Source organism: Corythoichthys intestinalis, chromosome 5 (genome assembly GCF_030265065.1).
Source record: "Corythoichthys intestinalis isolate RoL2023-P3 chromosome 5, ASM3026506v1, whole genome shotgun sequence".
Taxonomy (NCBI): Eukaryota; Metazoa; Chordata; class Actinopteri; order Syngnathiformes; family Syngnathidae; genus Corythoichthys; species Corythoichthys intestinalis.
Window position 1 is genome coordinate 54,466,898 of NC_080399.1, and position 15,169 is coordinate 54,482,066.

The following is a 15,169-nucleotide window of genomic DNA, read 5'->3' on the forward strand; positions in this document are numbered from 1 at the left end:
AAAAAAACAACCTAATATCCTTCCTCTTTGAAGGGGGCAGAGGAGGCGACATGTTGTCAACATGTTGTATAAGTAATCAACCAATCAAACATGCGTTTGAGGGGGAAAAAATGGACTGGCACATTCAGCAAGTTAAAAGGGGTAAATGTAAGTCTGAACATAATGAAAATAAATCACTTGATAATAGTAGGGTTAATTCCATCCTTACGGCATATGTGAATACAATCTAAATGACATATAGAACTGAAGTCATTATATAATGCAAATAATGTTGCTTAAAAAATGGTGGGGCAATTTGATCATCCTAAAAAGTCGGTAGTGTTATGTCCCTAGCATCCCTATGCAAACCCACGCCCTTGATTTAGGGTAAAAAGCCTGAGTATGGCTTGTAGTAGATGAGTGTTTTCTTTTTCTTGATTTTTGAAGCTAATGCAATGCTAATGATGTCTTAGCTGTGACGCATCACACATAATTATGGTCAAATTGAACATATTTATACCAGTTATTGCTTTGTAATGGCACGGTCTTGGTTTGACATCTGCCTTCATGAACACAAAATTCCCATATTCATGTATTAGGACATTCAACTGGCTGCTTCAGAGCTTTTCAGGTCCCTGACTGCGATTCCATCCACCGCCATTAAATCAACAAAATACAAAACTACTTTGATTTTGGCGACTCTTAGGCTATTTCTTCATGTTGTCCTCACGTGACATGATCATGGCAGATGGAGGCGGCATTTCCAAATTGTCTTTTTTCTAGGGATTTTGATGAGTAATGCCACTCCACTGTTGTTTTGGTTAGAGGAATTGTAAAACAGAAGTCGCAAGTTTTAACTCTGTTGCGAAGTATTTTGACAACATATTTTAAGTCAATCATAATGTAAAAAGACAGCAGATCTGCTTGATTGGATGAAAATGCCCAAGCAAAGCAACCATGAAGGTGAAAGTTTTTTTTTTATTCCAAATAATACAAACACACACATCTGAACTGACAGAGATGAATAGTTTTATTTTAAAAATATTTCACTGCGATACAATACACTCATCATAGTCATATATTTGCATAAAGTATACTCTTAACATAATATTTATAGTTTGATACATTATTGTCCCAGTGGGACGGGTAATCGACACGGAAAACACTTTATTGTAGTGTCTAGCTTTTAAAAACACAGGAAAAAGCACTACAGCAGACAGATTGGACAACCCGACAGTCTGTCTTCTACCTGTAGCTCGGCTCAAATGGAGCGCTTGGAATTGGGGCTGCGCTAACAATCTGATGATTGAGTGTTAGCAAAATCATAAATAGAGAGACTTTAAGAAAGCAATTATATGAAAAAATAAAATCCTGCCCGTGTGGAGAGAACTAGCTTTTGTGGCATATTCCAAAAATTTTTTAAATTACTTTTTGCTCGTAAAATGGTGGATTGAGTGCGCCGAAGTTGACGGGAAAGCCCATTTGTAATTTTTTTCTACCGTATTGACTTTCTGTACTAATTTTTCGAGGTTATCTTCCCCCTATTCCTCGATATTCAGAAGAAAACAATATCTTGGGGTGATCACATGATGGAGAGGAGCATTTTGTTACAGTAGGATTTTCGAGGTTTGGGATCTTCTATACTGCTTATCCTCATACTGTTTGTTAAATAATGTAATTGAAAACATTCCGACTTTCCAATACACACTATGGTATTAACAAATACAGCACCTATGTTATGTGCATTTCAGAAAATTACTTTAATATTTTAAAAAAAAAAGTTTTTGCCTGATGCGTAATTGTGGAGAAAAACGCCAATAAAAGCCCTTATTTTCCCGGAAGTACCGTTTTTTTTTCGGACTATAAGTCGCAGTTTTGTTTTTTTTTCATAGTTTGGATGGCGGTGCGACTTATACTCTGGAGCGACTTATGTGTGAAATTATCAACACATTATTATATAATTTCACATGTTATTTTGGTGTTTTGGAGTGACACTGATGGTTTGGTAAACTTGTAAATATCTTTTTTATGCTATAGTTATCTGAATAACTCTTAATAGCTCTGTTACGTTAACATACCGGCCACGTTTGCATTTCGTTGTTCATGTATCATGTAACAACATCATACTGTACACTTATTCAGCATGTTGTTCTCTATTTTATTTTTATTTTAAATTTCCTTTCAAGATGACATATCTGTTCTATGTGTTGGATTTTATCAAGTAAATTTGCCCCAAAAATGCGACATAGTCCGGTGCGACTTATATGTTATATGTTGCACTTTTGGGCTGGTGCGACTTATACTCAGTTGCGACTTATAGTCCGAAAAATACGGTGGTCATCATGAATAGTGGCAGAAATTTTGAAATTTTAGCTAATCAAATGCAAGTTTCCCACATCGTCTGCCCTTTTTTGTGATCACTCATACACTTTGTATCATGCAGCTATACAGAATAAAATTGCGTCAGCCATCACTCTAATAGTCGTTTTATACGCAGATTTTCTCTCTTCACAAAAAACGTGTCAGAATGCCAGTGTTCAGGATATTGAGGGATGAAGCTGCATGATATAGGGAGACCCAAGAGGTGAAATGAGCTTTACTCTCTCTCAGATGGAGAAAAGAGGAAGACTGCGACAGATTGAACAGGTACAGTTAGTAAAATAGTTGTGTGCCAATTCATTTTATTACTATATCATACGTGTGTTTGAGAATATTGGCGTTTATGAGCATTCCTTTATCTGATTCACAGCCTTCACATGGCTCTGCACATACGCAGCATAATTTTTGGGGGCGTTTAAAGGTGCTGTGAAAACAAAAATGACTGTAATAATGTAATGTACATCTCAAAAATTATTTTTTTTAATTTTTTTTTTTTTTAAACCATTTCATAGTTATTCCACCAAAAAACAATGCATCGGGGAACGTTTACTTGATCATGTCTTGCTTTCTAGCGCTGTTCTAACTAGTACGTGTTGACAGAAAGACAGAACAGCAACAAGAGAATAGGAAGCCTATGGATAGCATGCTAGCATACTGCAAACATCTGAGCTCAATCTGGGTGTGAAATCATATTCTGTTCTAGATGGTTTCGTAAGCAGGGTTAAGGCAGCTGAGAAAGGAAGACTAATTAGGATCTAGGATAACTTTTTGGGGTAGGATTGTGTCCAAAATATGGCACGTTATCATTTTAAAGTAAGTTACTACAGTGATCCCTCGTTTTTTGCAGTTAATGGGGACTAGAACCCGCAGCTATTAGTGAAAAACCGCGAAGTAGCGCCCCCTCCACCCTTTTTTTTTGCGTGTGTGTGTTCCATGTATTTATTCAGATTTAGCATTGACAAGAAATACATATAAGAAATGTTTTTTTCACTTTTTTCCTCAAACTATAATTGAAAAAATTATCTTATGTATATGGCGGAAAACACAGAAAAGGCTGAAAAAGCAGTTTCTGCTCTTGCACCCCTCTTTAAAGTAAACTGCTGTATTTTCAGCCAAAAGAACTGTTGTGTTTGATAGAACAATACGTCTATATGCTGCCATAGCAGTTTCATGGCGCATTAAGCCCCCAAAGTATTTTTATTTGTCTGTTTTACCCTGGAGACCCGTTTACAGACACCGCGCAACCGCTTTTGTTTCAACCCGGTCATAAAAAGAAGTCATTATATTTATTATTCGAAATGTCTATAATTTTTGGCGTCATTAATTGATGTCTAATATTTAGTTAAAAAAACAAAAATAAATGACTTAAAAAAAAAATATTCACGCACATATTTTAAACTTTTAAACAAATTACATCACAGTGAAAAAAATAGTGTCTTTAAATAGGTCACGGATATCTACCTCATAACTATTGCTTAATTGTATTTTTTTTGTTACTGTCGCATTTTCCTACAATATTTTAGAAGATAAATAATCAATCCAAACAAAGAAAAATAGAAAAAAAAATGTTTAAAAGGGTAAATATATGAAAAAGAAAATCTCGACCACTCCTTGATGTCTGCGATTTCTGCATCACGACCCTTGTTTTATTACCATGTTTCACCCATAAAATACCCAAAATCCAGCTGTGAATTGGCACAGTGTCTTGACACTCGGTGATACAAGCTACATGAGTTTTTGATCGAAAAGAGGTAAGTAAGCGGTAATATCTCGTTAAAATCATGGCGTCTTTAATTATGCCCTCTCATGCTCTCACTTACAGTTAGGGTTTTGCTGTTTAAAATTTTTAAAAATAAAAAATGCCCTCCTGTTAAAAATGGTTCTTCCCCCAGAAAATTGAGATATTAAGCTTTCCAATGATGTATCACACATCTCAAAGCGGAACTTCAAGTCACCGGAGTGTTTCCCGCAATATATATTCAGTTCCTTCAAATGAGATAATGATAAATTTTAAACATGCTACTCTCTCACCGAATTATTCTTAAACAATAAAGTAGGAAATACTTGTCTTTATTAATTGCTTCATTGAGTGAGTCCACTCAAATCCGCTCAAGCTGCTCACGTCCACATAATGAGTTGCCACAGCAACTGTTTAACAAGTTAAACGATGATTGACGCATGTGGCGCTTTGATGCTTTGACTTCCAAGCGTCTCTGGCAAGATCAAACCTTTAACGTCTGTCAAACATCGTTAACTTTAATAAGCAACTCCAATGCACTGCCTGACCAAGAAAAGTGGTAGGAACGAGAGTCAGAGGCTACAGTGGGGCAAATAAGTATTTAGTCAAACACTAATTGTGCAAGTTCTCCCACTTGAAAATATTAGGGAGGCCTGTAATTGTCAACATGGGTAAACCTCAACCATGAGAGAAGGAATGTGGGGAAAAAAACTGAAAATAACATTGTTTGATTTTTAAAGAATTTATTTGCAAATCATGGTGGAAAATAAGTATTTGGTCTATACCAAAAGTTCATCTCAATACTTTGTTATGTACCCTCACACACTGTTGTTGGTATTTTTGGCCCATTCCTCCATGCAGATCTCTTCTAGAGCAGTGATGTTTTGGGGCTGTCGTTGGGCAACACGGACTTTCAACTCCCTCCTCACCCCGTGGCGTCAAAATGATAACAAGAAAGGGGAGCAAAAATCCCAGACTCACACGGGGGGACCTAGTGAATGACCTACAGAGAGCTGGGACCACAGTAACAAAGGCTACTATCAGTAACACAATGCGCCGCCAGGGACTCAAATCCTGCACTGCCAGACGTGTCCCCCTGCTGAAGAAACTACACGGCGGTTCGCTAGAGAGCATTTGGATGATCCAGAAGAGGACTGGGAGAATGTGTTATGGTCAGATGAAACCAAAATAGAACTTTGTGGTAGAAACACAGGTTCTCTTGTTAGGAGGAAAAAGAATACTGAATTGCACCATACCCACTGTGAAGCATGGGGGTGAAAACATCATGCTTTGGGGCTGATTTTCTGCAAAGGGACCAGGACGACTGATCTGTGTAAAGGAAAGGATGAATGGGGCCATGTATCGAGAGATTTTGAGTGAAAATCCCCTTCCATCAGCAAGGGCATTGAAGATGAGACGTGGCTGGGTCTTTCAGCATGACAATAATCCTAAACACACAGCCAGGGCAACACAGGAGTGGCTTCGTAAGTGCATTTCAAGGTCCTGGAGTGGCCTAGCCAGTCTCCAGGTCTCAACCCCATTGAAAATCTGCGAAGGGAGTTGAAAGTCCGTGTTGCCCAACGACAGCCCCAAAACATCACTGCTCTAGAGGAGATCTGCATGGAGGAATGGGCCAAAATACCAGCAAAAGTGTGTATAAAGCTTGTGAAGAGTTACAGAAAACGTTTGGCCTCCGTTATTGCCAACAAAGGGTACATAACAAAGTATTGAGATGAACTTTTGGTATTAACCAAATACTTATTTTCCAAATGCAAATAAATTCTTTAAAAATCAAACTGTGATTTTCTGTTTTTTTTTTCTTTCCCACATTCTGTCTCTCATGGTTGACGTTTAACCATGTTGACAATTACAGGCCTCTCTAATATTTTCAAGTGGGAGAACTTGCACAATTAGTGGTTGACTATATACTTATTTGCCCCCCTGTACGTGATCGGATCGGGACAGCTCTATAAAATACTGCATTAATTTAGTTTTTAATTGGGGGGAAAAAACGCGATGGACTGAGGGAACAAAGTTAGTAGCGCGAAGTAGCGAGGGATCACTGTGCAGTATTTCAAAGCACCTTTAAACATTATTTTTTTCTATTATTAGAGGTCTAAGAAAATCACTAATGACATACTTAAATAGATTGTTTATACTAGGTGTTGTCTTTCCCTTAAATTGAAATAGTTCATGAGCCAATGGACAGATTTGGACAGATTTTTTTCCATTCGATTTAATGTCAACTGAAATAGGTTTTGAAAACTAACTGGCTCTAATGAAGAATGTGCCATCAAATAGTTGTACTACTCTTTTCTTTATAACACTCTTTTCCACCTCCATGACTTTTGGGTTGTATTTAGCATTGTGCCATGCTATCTCCATATGGGCAGGGGGCCTCCTGACATCCTGTCTCAAATATAACCGCTTTCAGTATATAACGCCACCATGAAATACAGTATAGCCATTCTTCATACTCGGCTGGATTTTAGGTGGCGTTTTTTGTCAGGTTTTTTTCTAGCCATTGTCTTCAAGTGTTACAGTATGTCTGCAGTGAGTTTCATGTAGTATGCGAGTGCTCTACGTACTAAATGGACCAAATTCCCTAGTAACATTTTTAGACAAATTCACACAAAAGAGTTTAGGGCCACGCTGACTCTCATTAAAAAAAAATTGAAATGTTTAAAGCATTAAGTTGGTAGTTTGACAGGAAAATATTAATACAAGAACACATTATTATGCTGAGAACTTGTAATGTTGCAAGCAGTACGTCATATTAGGAAATGAAAGTCAGAATTTTAGGATAATATTTTGTTTAGGATCATGCGGAAATCCATAGTATTCTTAGAAATAGTCACAATCAGATACAATTTACGATTACATTACAATGTTCACTTTGAACTTCACCCACATAAGAGCATGTACACACTCAAGATTTTTTTTCTGAAAAAATGATTAGCATATAATTTTTTTTAGAAGACAGGGAGTCCTTGTGTTACGAAAGAGTTCCGTTCCTACGCTGGCGACGTAACCCAAATTTCTGCCTAAGTCTGATTTCACCGTTAAAGTCATTATTTACGTTAAAAAAAATGAATAAGATGCTGTACTTACCACTACTGCTGAGGTGAATGGTGAGTTAGTTTTCAATGGTTTGCAACCGAACACACAGAATACGACTACTGTGAACAATCTTGGTATGTCCATCCTTCCCTCTCTCACTCACTCTAGGCGGTGCGTTTAGGGACAGCCCAGAAAACGCAGCACTCAACACATTGACGTTGCAACCTGAAGCATACATGCTATCAGATTCCTTACATTACTGTCTTTACGTTTCGCGGACTTCGACTGCGGGCGACGTAAGCCCTGTGTCAACACACAATTGGCTTTTGGCGAAAAAAGCGATTTTGCGCAAAACATTGGTCTGAATGCAGCGCAAATCTTTACCAATGTGTCTTTCCTTTCGCCGTCATTTCCATGGTGATTGCATTTTTTTGGCTGGACCTCGTAAACCGAGCTTTCTTCTTTCGAGCCATAATATGAAAAAAGGAGGGTGAAAAAGGGTCTATCCAGCTGGCTAAAAGATACCTAGCTGGCCTAAAATAACTATGCAGAAACTACAACGCTGGGGACTAAATGTCAGACTAGGCACGGGTGTCGTAAAGTCGAAACATCGTAGGTCGAGGACATCATAACCCAAGAACTCCCTGAAAAGTGATACGAGGGGGGAAAAAGCCACAAAGTATTACGATAACGAACACTGACTTTAATCTCATAATATTAGGACTTCTCTGCCTCAGATCCTCAAAAAAGGACAAATAACTATTTTCAACGTGCCCCTAAACTCTTTTGTTCATGGTCTAATTTTCCTTTAAACAAAGAACAACCAAGTGTGGACTTTTTCAGGGTCTGAGTTACAGCGAGATAATGTTTTGAAATGGTTTTGTGACTGAGAACACAGTTTGATGTTATTTAGAGCTTACCAGGAAGTCTTTGACTGGACAGTGTGCAAGCGTCAAAATAAACGATGGGGGCACTTTTTATGCCTTAAAAGCCCTTCAGTCTGCTGCTCTTGTCAAATTCTAACATGGTCTTTGTTTGAAGAGTCGCTAAAAAGGCCATGACAGATCTTTCCTCATCAAGATTGTCCACTCAAATGCGCAAGTTTGAGCAAAGTGGAACTTTCAGAAAGAGTCACTCAAACCGCGATGCAATGCACAGTTTAACAAGTGGAAGTCTGAGCCTGATGCCTCCCTCGCTATATAAAGAAGTGGAATACACCTTCATGTGGAACTGTTGAAGTCAAGTGTCTTCTTAGAAAAGATCCAGAGGGTCCACACGTAGTCTAAAGCGGACACTGACACTCCGTTCTTCGCTTCAACCTACCCATGTTTCAGACTTTGCTGTTTTTTTTGGACCTCGGCAGCTGACAGAGAAGCAGCGTTCCAAAAGGTCACTGCTACCGTCATTTGGTTGCTGCGAAGGCAACTCTCACTGAAAAAGTACTCATCTTTCCATCTCTTGGTTCGTAATGAGACTTTTGCAATGGAGCTGGCCAGAAAGTGCAGGAAACAGAAAGGGAAATATAAGAGGAAAGTCATTTCCTTTTGACTGAACTCTTTACTGGTGACTCTGGTGCTGGAAGGGGGTCTTTGTTTGTCTTTCACATCCTTGAGCTTCTTCACAAAGGCCAAGGCAGGTCGCTGAAGTCCACTGGGCCGCCTAGGCCGGCGTCCGCCTCCAGAAGGGACATGATGACAGCCATGGCTGCTTCATCATTGCTGGGGCTGCTGGAGCCGGGCTCGTCCATGATGTCGATACTCAGGTGGGAGTTGTCGCCTGTAGTGAGGGGTGCCATCAATTAGCCCCGAGTGTTGAGTGCATCAAAAAAAAATGAGCGCGTGCTGTATTTTTAAGTTTGCTACAGAAATTAGCATCTAGTCACGTATAAACCAGATTCCCAAAAAGTTGTGATACTATACAAATTAATCAATGACGTGGAAGTATTATGAATTACAGACCCCAAATATTTTTTCATTAAAATGATATATTTCTCAGTTTAAAATTTTGATTTGTCATTTATATTCTATTTTTAATAATATATTGAAATTTTCACTTCCACATCATTAGTTTCAATATTTTTGCAATCCAGTTTGTAATTGTGTTGGAATTGTAATGGATGTAAAACTCACTCATGATGGACTGGTTGGAGTAGGGGTAGCCGACTGAATCAGGTCCAGGAAGGATCCCGGTGGTGGCCAGATCAGGGGTTCCTCCATTGTGAATCTATTAACATGACATATCACAGGCAGACATTTCAGATGACGTTATTCACCTTCAAATTCAACAAAACAAATTAGAAGAATGACATTACATTAAAATGTGTTAGATCTAGTGCTGCAACGATTAATCGATTAACTCGAGTATTCGATTAGAACAAAATATTCGAATTAAATTTTGTTGCTTCGAGTATTCGTGTAATTAAAGTGGCGTTGTAATGGTTTATTTTGAAAGTGTTTGCATCTAGTTTTATTGATTAGAGTGGATACACTGCCTTCTGGTCTGCCTCTTTTCACATGGCTGAATCCAACTGCTCCCTGTTAAGACCAACGTTCCAAAGTTTTTGTTTGAGCTAATGTCATTCATAATTTAGTTTATAGATATATTTAGCCCTTTTTTGTGGGAATATGTGTCTCAACCATTTGTTAAGAGAATTGTAAAAAAAAAAAAAAAAAACTTTTTCTATGTAAGATAGCCAATTGTTCTTTTGTTGTAAATAGATCCTCATTTAAAAAAAAAAAATTATAGCGTTTGAGACTCAGCTCAGGTATTTTAATTTTTCATGTTCCTTTTCCGATTACTCGATTATTCAAACTAACTAGTCCATCGATTAATCGACTATTAAAATATTCGATAGCTGCAGCCCTAGTTAGATCCGATAATTGCACCAGTATTCTAGTTTGATTTGAATTGTTTCCTTGTGCCAAGCAGATTTGTTTTTGCTTTTGATACCATTTGCAATAGAAATACTTCCTCCTGCATGGACTTCAGTAGTGGCTCTGGAAAATATTGTTACAGTGTTTTCCCTTGACAAACACGCAAGTTTAATAAATAAATATACGGTTGAATAAATATTGTATATTCTGACTGTATATTCTAAATAAAAGTTGATAACGTTCTAGCTGCAAAAGGGGGACAAATTTCGTATTAAACCCTACGGTTTATGAATGTGATATAATTTAAATCTATAACTGAGTCATGGCGTATAAGCGAATGCTGTTTGCAATATAGTGCCAAATGAACTGCTCCCCAATGGTGAAGAACATCTACAAAACTGGTCAATTTAACCAAAAAAAATAATTTACCAATATAGGGCAATATGCAACTGTGAAGTTAAATCATAGCAATCTGACCATATATGTTATCAACCAATTTTTGCATCAAAACACCAATTTATATTAAACTCCATCATCACCAAGAATGATGTATATATCTTTTTCAATTTGATGACAAATTTGAGATTGCAGGAACCTGCATTTCATTAAAAGTTGCAAAGATTGATCTCTCAAGCAAGTATTTTCAGAAAGAGACTCCCAGCTGATAAGTGGAGCACACATCCTGTAGTTAACTCTGCAAGAATACACTTGTGCATTCTTGTTCATCTGTTGGGCCACATAGACTTGACAATGACATCAGGACTATATTTTCCAGTAGATATTGTGTGTCTGTGTGCACCCTTATCACCTTCTTTCCCCCAGGAGAGCAAGTGTCCGGCGGAGGGGTACTGGTAATGTTCAAAGGGCTGGAACCACAGCTGGAAGGAGAGGAGCCCCGGATCCTGCAATCAAAAGAGTGAATGATTTGACAATAGCCATAAGAGATTAAAAATATATACTAGTATTTAAACAGCCAATAACACATTTGGACTAGTGCTGAGCAATATAACCCACATTTGATATTTTAACGTTAATCAATTTGAACTGTGAGGGCATGGCAATAAATGATGTCATTTAAATGGACTATTTCAATTACGATATCCTTGGAATTTTACAAAATCTTACTTTCATCAGAATAATTTACTGACATTAAACTACACATTTAGAGCACAATAATAATTACTTTCAAACATCAATGTTTAAGTAGATAAGGACTTCATTTTAACACATTTTGATTGCATGAATACTTCAACCAAACTATTTACAGTGATCCCTCATTTTTCGCGGTTAACAAGGACCAGAACCCGCTGCAATAAGTGAAAAATGCGAAGTAGAAAACATTTTTTTTGTGTGTATGTTCAATGTATTCATTCAGATTTAGCAGTGGAAAGAGATAGAAGACATGTTTTTCACTTTTTTTCCCCAAAGTATAATAATAATAAATAAAAAAAATACTAGTATATGTATATTTCAATAAATGGTTTTTAAGCACTTCAAATGTCAAAAGTTTTAAACACGTTACAGTCCTACCGAATGACTTTTAAAAAAGAACTGAGCAGAAAAATGTTTGGCTTTATGAAATACTTCATTGAGTGAGTCCACTCAAATCCGCTCAAGCTGCTTACTTACACACAATGAGTTGCCACAGCAACTGTTTAATAAGTTAAATGATGATTTACGCATGCGGCACTTTGAAGTTCACTTCTCTGGCAGGATCAGACAAACGTCTGTCAATCATCATTAACTTTAATAAGCAACTCCAGTGCACTGCCTGACAGAATCGGGTTATCTGTATTAATTGAAAAAAAAAATCCGCGATGGACTGAGGGCGTGAATTAGCGAGGGGTCACTGCACTTAATTACAATTTACTTCGTTTAAAAAAGTCCATTGAACTTAACATTTTTTTCATAAAAAAATGATGGACCATTGGTGTGCTTCTCTAACACTAAGTTTTCTGTATGATATCCTATTTTACAGTGCTTTTTGTTGCCTTACAACTACAGTATGTTGCTGCAGTTACAAGAGCAATATTCCCTTACCTTTGGATTTCCATCACTTCCTCTGCAATCATTCTTCCAATTTTTCCAGCTCCTGCTCTTGTGCCACCAGGAATACCAGGCACCGTCTGCAACGCCCGTCTTCCTCCACCTACTAGTGAACAGAAACCCAGAATAGTAGTTTTTTCCCCTTAGTAAAGGATCATTGATAGCAGACCATGGTCATGGTTGCAGTTTGTAATGTGCAAGTCAGTATTTTGAGCTTACCCTCTGAAGGTAGAACACTGTCCATACTCTGTGGGGAGGCAGCAGATTGAGTATATTCTGATCCTTCCATCAAAGGACACCTAGTGAGAGACAACCATGTGGAAGTCATCTGTTTCACAACATAATTTTCTCACATCCTGTATTTGTCCTTTGCCACTTACGACACAACGGTGTTAGTGGAGACAATGTATTCCACCTCCTTGGTCCACGGGTTCATAAAGCTAAACCATCGGCTCCTCAATGTGATGAAAGAGCCATCTTTGATCTTGAACTTGTAACAGTTGGTGTTAATCTTCTCTCTCATCTGCAGCACTACAGTACACCAAAGAAATTAATTAAATGATTTATGTGACACTTGGCTCACTTTCTCCGTCTTTATTGTAGTCTGTTGCTGCTCTACCTATAGAGCTCCAATAGATGACTACACCACCAATACGAGTAGCTTTATCCCGTGAGCTTATTGGCTGCGCACCATCGGAGCCTTCCCTATGGTGATTAATAAACGAGACTGCCAATAACAGTGGCTTTATCCCATGAGCGGATTGGATGTGCACCAACGCAGCCTCTCCTTTGGCGATTGACAAACGTGACCGCCAATAACAGTGGCTTTATCCCATGAGCGGATTGGATGTGCACCAACGCAGCCTCCGGTATGGAGATTGACGAGAACAAATGAGAGCGAATTTATCTCGTGCACCTTTGTTCTAACGCCAGTGTCACGGGGTAATTTCAACACCTACGCCGGGTTATATTTGGTGGTACTTTTCACCATTTGTACCAGCTTTGAAAGCAACCAAATCCCACTACGAACCACCACAACCTCTAGGGAAATTTAAACTTTTTTATCCAAAAATGGGACACTCTAACCTTCCAAACACCTCCAGGACCTCTGAGGGGATATTCAGCAGTACCTTTCACCGTTTTTACCCGTTTTGACACCTCCGACATCCATGGAGGGGAATTTAAACTTTTATGTTACTCACAAACTAACCACAGTGATGGGCTCTGCACCGGCCCGTAGTGGTGAAGCAGGAGCTGAGACAAAAGACAAAGCTCTCGGTAAACCAGTCGATCTGCGTTCCTACCCTCGCCTATGGTCACGAGCTGTGGGTCGTGACTGAAAGGACAAGATCCCGGATACAAGCGTCTAAAATGATTTTCCTCCGCAGGGTGTCCGGTGGGGATGCAACGATACAGTGAAGTCATGGTTCGGTACGAGGGACACGATTTTTGATTTGATTCAATAAATGTAATGCTCTGAAACAAAAATACAAGTGTTTATTTATTTCTTTTTTTCTTTTTCTTTTTTTTTTTTTTTTTTGCTCACATGCAAAAACAACAATGCCATCTTATAAACATGTATTATAGTGCATAATATGTATGTGCTTATATCTTACTGATCTGAAGAAATTTTGAATAAAAGTGCTGAGAACAATCTTTACTGTTCGTAAAGTGAGGTGGGGCACACTGTTGATAGCTATTACTTTTTTAGCAGGTATGTTTACCAAATGAGAGAAACATCCTATTTGTGGTCTGAGTCCATCTGTGTTACGTACTGAATTAACAATATTTGCAGCCTTATCTATAGTCACTGGTATGGATTGATTTGGCCTGCTTAACTTCCATTCAGTCACGGCGGTTTTTATTTCATCGATGTGGTATATGGACTACGCGTCCCATGATCACTCTGGGCTCACGCAGCCAATGGCAGGGGACTTGGGGAGATCTAACGTAGCACATCTAGGTTGCTATTTGATGACATCTAGTGTGTGCGCGCGAGTGTCGTCGGGCATTAAAAAAAGTTAACAAACACCACAGAAGTCACGTCTGCTCATTACTGCACAACACGAGCATTTGACAATAGAGTTTCATTAACAGGATGAGTTTGAAGTACAGCGCTCTTAATTTGCCACTCATTGTTCGTCATGTAACCGCGAGTTAGCTCTCTGTGACCCACGATCTTAACCTATTGTCAAAGCAAGGTTATTCGTAGCAGCCAAGTTGGCAACAATATATTTTGGCGAACTTTGTTGAACGTATCTGCAAAGACAGTCTTTGTCTAATATGTCGGAGTGGGGATAGCATATCAGCTCACCCAAAATGCTGCCAAACAATGTATCTGTACGATATTGCGCCTCAGCTCCCACCTTTCATGCAGTTTGGAGGAGAAGTGGAGGAGGGGGACTTCAAGCAGCAGAGTTTGTTTTTTCAAGGCAAAGCTGCGCCGGACATTTTAACGAGAGAGGCGACAAAAATAAATTCAGAAAATACATTTTAGGAGCTTTTCATTTGGATCGAATGATTTGCGTATTGAATCGAAGAGGGCGTATCGAACGGTTCAATATAAAACCGAGTATTGTTGCATCCTTAGTGTCCGGGCTCTCCCTTAGAGATAGGGTGAGAAGCTCGGTCATCCGGGAGGGACTCTGTGTTGAGCCGCTACTCCCCCGCGTTGAGAGGAGCCAGTTGAGGTGGCTCGGGCATCTGGTTCGAATGCCTCCTGGACGCCTCCCTGGAGAGGTGTTCCGGGAATGTCCCACCAGCGGGAGGCCCGGGGACGACCCAGGACACGCTGGAGAGTAACGACCCAGGACACGCTGGAGAGTATGTCTCTCGGCTGTCCTGGGAACACCTTGGGATCCCGCCGGACGAGCTGGTTGAAGTGGCTGGGGAGAGACAATTCTGGGCTTCCTTGCTAAAGCTGTTGCCTCCGCAACCCGACCCCGGACTAACCGGTCGATGATGAATGGATGGATGGATGGCAAACTAAGCGTCATATCCAAGCTACATGCTCGCTTGTCTTGCGAGTGGACCTTCACGACATCCAGGAGGTGTGCCGACAAGTTCCCCCACGGATCACGCAGTGAATGCATGA

General features: G+C 39.2%; 1 protein-coding gene across 2 annotated transcripts in view; it reads right to left on the reverse strand.

The window, feature by feature from the left end:
• Positions 1-1,694: 1,694 nt before the first annotated feature.
• LOC130915910 (basic helix-loop-helix ARNT-like protein 1) overlaps positions 1,695-15,169 on the reverse strand; it is a 57,580-nt gene continuing 44,105 nt past the window's right edge. The window contains exons 15-20 of one of the 2 annotated variants that reach the window (XM_057836129.1): positions 12,456-12,606; positions 12,295-12,374; positions 12,070-12,178; positions 10,838-10,931; positions 9,286-9,379; positions 1,695-8,932 (exon numbers count right to left, since the gene is read on the reverse strand). In XM_057836129.1, coding sequence (XP_057692112.1) covers positions 8,775-8,932; positions 9,286-9,379; positions 10,838-10,931; positions 12,070-12,178; positions 12,295-12,374; positions 12,456-12,606 — 686 coding nt within the window. In that variant the 3' untranslated portion in view covers positions 1,695-8,774. Of the gene's footprint in view, positions 8,933-9,285; positions 9,380-10,837; positions 10,932-12,069; positions 12,182-12,294; positions 12,375-12,455; positions 12,607-15,169 lie in introns of both variants that reach the window. The other variant, XM_057836128.1, reaches the window with a different exon arrangement.